This window comes from Periophthalmus magnuspinnatus, chromosome 19 (genome assembly GCF_009829125.3).
Source record: "Periophthalmus magnuspinnatus isolate fPerMag1 chromosome 19, fPerMag1.2.pri, whole genome shotgun sequence".
Lineage (NCBI taxonomy): Eukaryota > Metazoa > Chordata > Actinopteri > Gobiiformes > Gobiidae > Periophthalmus > Periophthalmus magnuspinnatus.
This window is the reverse complement of record NC_047144.1, coordinates 1,461,425-1,471,631: the sequence shown is the minus strand read 5'-3', so window position 1 is coordinate 1,471,631 and position 10,207 is coordinate 1,461,425. Positions and strand designations below refer to the sequence as shown.

The 10,207-nt window shown below is 44.9% G+C and overlaps 1 protein-coding gene across 2 annotated transcripts in view; it reads right to left on the bottom strand.

Moving 5' to 3' along the window:
* Positions 1–2,106: 2,106 nt before the first annotated feature.
* LOC117386953 (NACHT, LRR and PYD domains-containing protein 4-like) overlaps positions 2,107–10,207 on the bottom strand; it is a 45,652-nt gene continuing 37,551 nt past the window's right edge. Inside the window, exons 4-11 of one of the 2 annotated variants that reach the window (XM_055229712.1) lie at positions 8,686–8,784; positions 8,547–8,616; positions 8,242–8,446; positions 6,369–8,154; positions 6,125–6,298; positions 5,787–5,960; positions 5,367–5,413; positions 2,107–4,678 (exon numbers count right to left, since the gene is read on the bottom strand). In XM_055229712.1, coding sequence (XP_055085687.1) covers positions 4,128–4,678; positions 5,367–5,413; positions 5,787–5,960; positions 6,125–6,298; positions 6,369–8,154; positions 8,242–8,446; positions 8,547–8,616; positions 8,686–8,784 — 3,106 coding nt within the window. In that variant the 3' untranslated portion in view covers positions 2,107–4,127. The remainder of the gene's footprint in view (positions 4,679–5,366; positions 5,414–5,786; positions 5,961–6,124; positions 6,299–6,368; positions 8,155–8,241; positions 8,447–8,546; positions 8,617–8,685; positions 8,785–10,207) is intronic. The other variant, XM_033984331.2, reaches the window with a different exon arrangement.

Here is a 10,207-nt window from a genome sequence, read left to right as displayed (position 1 = left end):
GGCCTCCTCCTGGTGGGACATGCCCAGAACACCTCCCTAGGGAGGCATCCAGGAGGCATCCTGAGCAGATGCCCGAGCCACCTCAGCTGGCTCCTCTCAACGTGTAGGAGCAGCGGCTCTACTCCGAGCTCCTCCCGTGTGACTGAGCACCTCACCCTATCCCTAAGGGTGCGCCCGGCCACCCTGCGGAGGTAACCCATTTCAGCCGCTTGTATCCGTGACCTTGTCCTTTCGGTCATTACCCAGAGCTCATGACCATAGGTGAGGGTAGGAACGTAGATTGACAGTAAATCGAGAGCTTTGCCTTTGGACTCAGCTCCTTCTTCACCACAACGGACCGATACAGCGACCGCATCACTGCAGACGCTGCACCGATCCTCCTGTCAATCTCACGTTCCATCCTTCCCTCACTCGTGAACAAGACCCCGAGATACTTGAACTCCTCCACTTGAGGCAGAGACTCACCACCCACCCGGAGAGGGCAAACCACCTTTTTCCGGTCGAGAACCATGGCCTCGGATTTGGAGGAGCTGATTCTCATCCCAGCCACTTCACACTCGGCTGCAAATTGCCCCAGTGCATGCTGCAGGTCCTGGCTCGATGAAGCCATCAGGACAACATCATCTGCAAACAGCAGAGATGAGATCCTGTGGTTCCCAAACCAGACCCCCTCCGGCCCCTGGCTGTGCCTAGAAATTCTGCCCATAAATATAATGAACAGAACCGGTGATGAAGGGCAGCCCTGGCGGAGTCCAACATGCACCGGGAAGAGGTCTGACTTACTGCCGGCAATGAACACAGCTCCTGCTCCAGTCATACAGGGACTGGACAGCCCTTAGCAAAGAGCCGCGGACCCCATACTCCCAGAGCACCCCCCAAAGGACACCACGAGGGACACGGTCGAATGCCTTCTCCAGATCCACAAAACACATGTGGACTGGTTGGGCAAACTCCCATGAACCCTCAAGGACCCGATGGAGAGTATAAAGCTCGTCCAGTGTTCCACGACCGGGATGAAAACCACACTGCTCCTCCTGAATCCTAGGTTTGACTATCGGTCGGATTCTCCTCTCCAGTACCCTGGAATAGACCTTACTGGGAAGGCTGAGGAGTGTGATTCCCCTGTAATTGGAACATCTCTTTGACGCCGTCCGATAGTCCTCCTCCATGCCCTCCCCGAACTCCTCACAACCCCGAGTTTTTGCCTTTGTGACCACCTGAGCCGCGGCACGCTTGGCCCGCCGGTACTCATCAGCTGCCTCAGGAGTCCCACGAGCCAACAAAGCTCGATAGGACTTCTTCTTCAGCTTGACGGCATCCCTTACTTCCGGTGTCCACCACCAGGTTCGGGGATTGCCGCCGCGACAAGCACCGCAGACCTTACGACAACAACTATACATACCTGAACATTTGAGCTTAAATCTAAGAGTATAAGATCTTCACATTCTAAAGTGTGAAAACCATCAGTACTAGAGCTGCTGTTTCTTCACATGTTCTATCTTAAAAGGATTATTCAAAAGACAAATACACAAATGTTGTACCTGATCAGTTAGAGACAAAGTCCAATATGTGTCTATGTCCAACACAGACTCTGCCAAGTGACTAGAGCCATTTTACATGTGCCCCTCTCAATGGGAGATTCATTATTGTTTCACTTTATTAATATAGGCGCCATTTTGAGGACTTTTAACCACTGAAAAGACACAGTATATAGTTTTGAATAGTTCTTTGGACCTGTGCTCATGTCCCATCTCTGTGAAGCCCTTGTCCTTTAGAATGTTCTGAAACCTGCTGTTCTGTTGTGTTCAGTCTGAAGTCGTGTTAGAACTGAGTTAAATGTCAGAATGGCGTCGCGAACAGGATCCTCCTCCATTCATCCTGTTGGTGACGCCATTGTGTGATGGAGCTGCTGCAGTTGTGATGACGTCTGACACAGAGGTTCTGGAGTTTATTCAGCCTCCACACACACACAACATTAAAGCATGTTATTTTCTATCTTATACCACAAACAAACTGAACCAAACCTTCAGGTACACCATAAAAAGTAGAGTTTAATGTTTATATCACATTCACAGACCTTAGAATATATAAACAGCACACAGTTTTAGTTGAACTTTTGACTTTTATTTGTGGCTGAAAAAATAATAAGACTCAGACTTAACATCATTTTATATGAGTTCATGTTTTAGTTTTGTGTTGCTCCGGTTGGCTTCTGCAAGTTGAATAAAGATTGATAAAAGACCAATTTACTAATTACTATGATCTACACCACTGTGTCTCCTCTACCTTCTTATTGGACAGAAACACTGCCTCAAAATATAAAATTACAACATACTTTCTCATGGGAGCATTGAACCCAATCAAACAACCAAAGTAGCACATACAGTGGATATAAAACATCTACACACCCCTGTTCAAATGCCAGGTTTTTGTCATGTAAAAAAAAATTACATCAAGATAAATAATTTCACAACTTTTTCCACTTTTCATGTGACCTATAACTTGTACAGTGCAACTGAAAAACAAAGTGTGCACACCCTTTTATAACTGGGCACGTGGCTGTGGTCAGGTTTAACCGATTACATTCAAACTCATGTTAAACTGGAGTCAGCACACACCTGTCACCAATTAAAGTGCCTCTGATCAACCCCAAATAAAAGTCAGCCGTTCTTGTAGACGTTTCCTGACATTTTTGTTGCCACATGTTCCAGCACAAGCCATGGTCTGCAGAGAGCTTCCAAAGCATCAGAGGTATCTCATTATTCAAAGATATCAGTCAGGTGAAGGCGACAAAAGAATTTCCAAGGAATTAAATATACCATAGAACACAGTGAAGACCGTCATCATCAAATGGAGAAAATATGGCACAACAGTGACATTACCAAGAACAGGATGTCCGTCCAAAGTTGATGATAAGACGAGAAGACAATTAGTCAGGGAGGCTGCCAAGAGGCCGACAGCAACACTGAAGGAGCTGCAGGAATTTCTGGCAAGTATTGGCTGTGTAGTAGATGTGACAACATACTCCCGTCTTCTTTATATGTCTGGGCTATGGGGTAGGAGGGCAAGCCTTATCTTACAAAGAAAAACATCCAAGCCTCTCTTTATTTGCAAACAGACATCTGAAATCTCCCAAACGCATGTGAGAAAATGTGTTATGGTCTGTTGAAACCAAGGTTGAACTTTTTGGACATAATTCCAATTTGGCAAAAAAACAACACTGCTCATCATCAAAATGACACCATACCTACAGTGAAACCTGGCGGTGGCAGCATCATGCTTTGGAGCTGTTTTTCTTCAACTGGAACTGGGGCCTTCGTCAGGGTGGAGGGAATTATGAACAGTTCCAAATACCAGTCAGTGTTGGCACAAAACCTTTGGCCTTCTGTTAGAAAGCTGAAGATGAAGAGGAACTTCATCTTTCAGCACGACAATGACCCAAAGCTCACATCTAAATTAACAAAAGAATGGCTTCACCGGAATAAGAGGTTTTGGAATGGCCCAGCCAGAGTCCAGACCTGAAGCCCATCAAACACCTGTAGGGTGATCTGAAGAGGGCTGTGCGCAGGAGATGCCCTCGCAATCTGTCAGATTTGGAGCGGTTTGGCAAAGAAGCGTCGGCAAATATTGCCACATTAAGATGTGCCACACTGATGGGCTCCTACCTGAAAAGACTGAGTGCTGTCATAAAAGCCAAAGGTGCTGCAACAAAGTATTAGTTTAAAGGTGTGCATATTTATGGAACCAGGTAATTTTAAGTTTTTATTTTATATTTTTCAATTGCATTGTACAGGTTATAGGTCACATTAAAGGTGGAAAAAGTTGTGAAATTATTTGTCTTGCTGTCATTATTTTACATGACAAAAACCTGGCATTTGAATAGGGGTGTGTAGACTTTTTATATCCACTGTATACAGACTGTACACTTACTGCATGTGGTGGGCTGTTTATGAATTTGGAAAGTTCATAATGGACCAGTGATTTGTTCAGTACAAAAGGTTGAGGCTGAGGTCTCCAGTTTCAATTTGAGGAGGAATAAAACATAAAATAAATCTCTTGTCAAATGAAGTAAAAATAAAATCAACATTTGCAAAGTAATTTTTTTCTACAGATTTGACTGTTGTATTTTACAAGGAGGAGGGTGAGTCTGTCGGACACAAAGACACTGAGGAGTCACGAGAGCAGAGCCTAAACCCAGGGAGCAGAGGCTGAGTGAATGTGGTGTTGAAGGTGTGGAGGTGGGTCAGTTGGTCAGAGGAGACTGTGTAGAAGGACAGAGAGCCAGCAGGACAGTCCACAAACACTGAGACTGTCCCAGAAGAGGAGCAGGACTGAGGGAGGCGGGTGTGTTTGTTATTATGATAAACAGAGAAACCACCTTTCGAACAGAACAGACTCCAGGACTGATCATTGTATCCAAACACACTGTCATCACTGTCTCCTTTCCTTCTGATTCCTCTGTAAGACACTGATATATAAAGGTCTCCTCTCCACTGGACCTCCCAGTAACAACGACCAGTCAGACCAGTGGAACACAGAATCTGAGCCCAGTAGTCAAATCTGTCCTGATGATCTGGATACGGCTGCTCCTCTGTCACACGTGTCACCTTCTTGTTGTTGTCAGACAGTTTGAGTTCTCTGTGAGCTGTGTTTGGATCCAGAGTGAGATCACAGAAATCTGATGGAGAGAAGACACAACACAGCAGCAGTTAGTCCCATGTGGAGACACACATTTAATTATAGTTTAATATGGGTCAATCTATTCATCAAAGATGGATTTAAAGGCTTTCATTGATCATAAATGCATTTTTATGTATTTTTTATTATTATTTTTTATTTATTATTTTATTTCTGAATCATAACAGTCTCATATTTGGCTTTTGCATCAGCTCTATATTTCCTTTAGTTTCAGAGCCTCACATCTATTTCAGATTCTTTTCAGTGTAAAACTTGAGTTTGTTGCTGCAGTGACAAAGTGCAGCTCCAGTCTCTGACATCACTCCACACATTCCTACACTCCTCTGTGCTCCATGACACAGACTTTCTCCTTTAAAATGTCTCTATATGAATCCACAGTCACTTGTGCTTGTTTGTAGACAGTCCTGTGCTGAGTCCAACAGCTGTGTCAGTCTGGCTCCAGGGTTCCTCTTTTGCTCCAGCAGCAGTAGTTCTGATGGGGCTTAGTGCACACAGGGGCTGAGACATGCGGCTCTGTGTTTCAGGAGCTTGTTCACAGCTTCTGTCCTTTTGCCAATGTTTGTGTGATATATGCTGTTGTTTTAGTGATGAGGAGGAGGCAGCAGAGGCACAGCTCAGAGGAGAACAGGGGATTATGTCTGTTTCAAATGGAGTTTCTCAACACTTACACTTTCTGAGTCCTGGTGTTAACCTCACAGCTCCAGCATAGTCCAGTCTGAAACACACGACATCAGACTGAAACACACGACATCAGACTGAAACACACGACATCAGACTGAATTCCTATTTTAAAACATATTGTGTACTACCCTATGATTTCTGTTCAGCTATTACTCAAAACAAATGCACAAACAAATGAACCAGAGCAACACAGCCGATCCTCAGGTGGAATCACTCGGCAGTCCAACATTGGGGTCCGTATTCTAAAAGGTTTGGGAGCACCTGTTATACAGCACTTTGGGCAGATGTAGTTGTTTTTAAATGTGCTTTATGAATAGTTTGTCTTTTCTTGATTTGACTTAGTCAAATCCTGTTTATATGTTTAGTCAGTGAAAGTCACGTTTTGTCCATACTGAAGTTGTCCAAACCTGAGAGTGTCCAGTGCGCAGTGGGGGTTCTCTTGTAGAGCAGACAGGAGCTTTACTCCTGTGTCTCCTGGATAGTTGTAGTTGAGATCCAGTTCTCTCAGATGGGAGGGGTTGGACCTCAGAGCTGAGGCCAGAGAAGCACAGCCTTCCTCTGAGACCAGACAACCTGACAGTCTGAGGACACATATTATTGTAATCAGTCTATTCATTAGTAACATTCAACCCAATAAGACAAATAAAAAGTCTGATACATTTATGCTACTTTTATCAAATGTTGCTTTCCCATGGAACTAACAACAGGTTATAAAATAATAGTGAGTAATATTAATTCCTCTGACCTGAGCTGTTCCAGTTTACAGTGAGGACTTTTCAGACCAACAGACAACATCTCCAGCCCTGAGTCCTTCAAGTCATTGAGACTGAGATCCAGGACTCTTAGACTAGAGGACTGGGAACTGAGGACTGAGGCCAGAGCTTCACAGCTTCTCTCTGACAGGTTACAGCTGCTCAGTCTGTATAGAAAAAATATTGTTTATGTATAAGTTGAATCAAACCATCCTCTGGTAAACAAATGTTACTCACAGAGCTTTGTTGGAGGCATTGACCACTGGCAGCAGCCTCAGGAGAGCCTCCTCTGAAGCACAGTATTTCTTCAGCTCAAACTGGTCCAGGTCTTCTTCTGATGACAGTAAGATGAAGGCCAGAGCTGACCACTGAGCAGGAGACAGTCCACTTTTAGACAAACTTCCTGATCTCAGGTACTGCTGGATCTGCTCCACCAGAGAACGATCATTCAGTTCATTCAGACAGTGGAGCAGGTTGATGCTCCTCTCTGCAGACACATCCTCATTCAGCATCTTCTTGATGTACTCAGCTATTTCCGAATTGGTCTCAAAGCTACTTCCAGTCTGTGTCACTAGACCTTGTAGGAGGCTCTGATTAGTTGAAAGTGAAAGACCAAGGAGGAAGCGGAGAAGCAGGTCCAGGTGTCCATTTGGACTCTGTAAGGCCTGGTCCACAGCTGTCCGATATAATGGGACTGGTTTACTGCTAAAAATTGCTTTCTGTGATGAAGTTTGTTTCTCTGAGAGGAGGATGATCCCTGTGTTGATGAAGGTCTGATGGACGTGAAGAGCAGCCAGAAACTCCTGCACACTCAGATGGATGAAGCAGTAGACCTTGTCCTGGTACAGGCCTGGCTCCTCTCTAAACACCTGTGTGAACACTCCAGAGTACACTGAGGCCGCTGCAGCGTCCAGTCCACACTCACTGAGGTCACTCTCATAGAAGATCAGGTTTCCTTTCTGCAGCTGCTCAAAGGCCAGTTTTCCCAGAGACTCCACCATTTTCCTGGTCTCTGGATTCCAGTGTGGGTCTGTCTCAGATCCTCCTTCATACTTGATGTTATGGACTTTGGCCTGAACCACCAGGAAGTGGATGTACATCTGAGTCAGGGTCTTGGGCAGCTTTTTTCTCTTTCTGCCTTTCAACACATGCTCCAGGACTGTGGCAGCGATCCAGCAGAAGATTGGCATGTAGCACATGATGTGGAGGCTTCTGGACGTCTTGATGTGGGAGATGATCGTATTGGCTTTTTGTCTGAACCTCTTCCTGAAGTACTGCTCCTTCTGTGGGTCAGTGAACCCTCTGACCTCTGTCACCATGGAGACACACTCAGCAGGGATCTGATTGGCTGCCGCGGGTCGTGTGGTTATCCAGAGGCGAGCGGAGGGAAGCAGGCTCCCCCTGATGAGGTTTACCAGCAGCACGTGCAGTGAGGTGGACTCTGTGGGGTCGGTCAGGGCCTTGGTTTTGGTGAAGTCCAGAGGAAGTCTGCACTCGTCCAGACCGTCAAAGATGAAGAGCACCTGGAGGTGTTCAAAGCTGCAGAGTTCTGCTTGTGTTTGACTAAAGAAGTGATGAACAAGTGTCACCAAGCTGAAGCTTCTCTCCTTCAGCACATTGAGTGCTCTGAAAGTGAACGGGAACAGCAGCTGTATGTCCTGGTTGGCTTTGCCTTCAGCCCAGTCCAGACTGAACTTCTGAGTGAGCACTGTTTTCCCGATGCCAGCCACTCCCTTTGTCAGCACTGTTCTGATTGGTCCATGTGTGTGAGCTGGGCCTTTAAACATGTCTTCACATGTGATGGCTGCTTCTGTTGGGTCTGGTTTCCTGGAGGCTGTTTCCATGTGTCTGACCTCATGTTCCTGGTTGACCTCTGAAGACCCTCCCTCTGTGATGTAGAGCTCTGTGTAGATCTGATTCAGAAGGGTGGGGTTTCCTGCTTTAGCGATGCCCTCAAACACACACTCAAACTTCTGCTGCAGGTTAGACTTCAGTTTACGCCGACAAACTCCAGAATAAGTCCCTGAATGAAGACAACAGATACAGGCCTGAGTCTCAGAGAATATAAAACGACTGTGAGCACCTTGTTAAATGTGTTAAATGGTCCTACTGCTCCTCAGACGCTCAGCCAGCTCCTTCTGCTTCATCCTCCTCAGGAAGTTCAGTGTGATCTTCAGAACAGCCTCACTGTTGCTCCTTTGCTCTTCATCCTTATCTTTCATAGGCTCTAAGCATTCTGGGTAATCTGTACTCAGAACCTTGCGGAGCTTCTTCAGCTCCTTCTGGACAAAAGTGAAGATGTCCTCCTCCAGAAGCTGAGCAGACACATTATAAACAACACAAATGCAGTCAGTGTCAGATCTGTGTGGAACAAGTTCTCATTCATCTGAACATTTACAAACTTTAGTGACAGACCTTAAATATGGAGTCCAGCTGTGTCTGATGGTGCTGACCACTGGAGACCTCTGGACCCTGCTGCTCCACTCTGTGAGAGAGACTCATCAAACACTTTTGTTCATTTTAATAGTTTTATTCAACACTTGTGGAAACTCACGACTCTGTGGCAAAGGCAATAGGATGTGCCATAGACCAGTCACTCCTGAGGGACTCACAGATGGGACCAGGTTCAGATGGAGGATGTTTCTGGTGGATCCTGAGACACAGAAGAAAACACACTTCAGTCACAGTGACTCTTCTTAACACTTGTGTTCACCTCACTCCAGAATCCATCATCAGACACTCTTGTTACAAAGCTGCCATTAAGATTAGCCATAGTGTTTACGATAGTGTATACAGGGAGTCTACTGTAGGGGCCACTGCCATCTTATTCAGTTCTCTACTACATGCAGTCTGTACTGCACATGTTCTGGTCATTTGGTAATACATAGTTGGTGTACATTACGCATGTATTGCTTACTGTGGATACATCTACATGTCAGAGGTGGGAAACATCACAAAAGCTTCACAGTCCACAAAGACAATTGAAACTGGGAAAACTGAAGAAAGAAAACACCTGGGCCTGTATATCACACTTGTGCTAATGTGTGCTGAGTGATAGAAGAATGCCTGTGATAATGAGAGGTGATGTTCATGATGGTCATGTTTCCATCTACCTTTAGATTCTGTAAATTGTTACATCAACCTGCCCAGGGAAGACTTTTTTTTCTATACACTGTCCCTGTTTGGAAAAAAAAAACAACAAAAAAACAAAACATACCATACAGACCAGCAACTTAAAGCCCTCTCTACTCCGAAACACAGGACTTCTGCCAGTGTGGGCCCTGTAGTTGTGCATGTTAGTGCCGCATGAACCATCTCACACTTTGAGGACATCGGGATTCGTCTCCAGCTGAAGTCTTTCTGTAGTCCTGGTTTTGTTCTGGTTTAGTCCTGGTTTAATTCAAGTTTAGACCTGGTTTACTCCTGGCCTCCTACTGGTGCCAAGAGAATGTAGGGATTCTGTGTGTTAGTTTTTCTGCAGTTAAAACCTGGATTATTCTTCCTGAAGATGTGAGACAGGCCTCTGCTCTGACAGTGTTTAAATCCAGGCTCAAACGGTTCTGTTTATCTGTGCATATGACTGAGAGGTTTTATTCAGCTCTACACTTTTATTATGATTATTTATGTTTTGTTTGTTTTGTGAGTTTAATGTCTTTCTTATTCTGTAAAACTCTTTGAATGACTTTGTGTATGAATTGTGTTATAATAAACTTGTCTATTTGTCTGGGCCATGACAGTTTTATCTGAATTATTAAAGTCAGTCACTTTTTTCCTTTTACTGAAAGAAGTTTGTCAACTGTCGTCTCTTTTCAGACTCCATTTTAATTCCAGTTTCAAATCAAAAGTGTCTCTGTTGGAGAAACACAGTGGTTAAAGTCATGTGACTTGAGCAGGTCCAGCGGGTGATGGGCCTGGACTAGGATCTCATAGAAGGACTTTTGTAGGACAAAGACATAAGTGTGTTGCATTTCCTGCTGCTGAGACGAGCATGAAGTTCCTCCTCACAGTCACAGAGGTCATCTGCAGCTCTTACACTTATGTTGAGTTTAATAAAAAACAAGTCATCCATATCATTC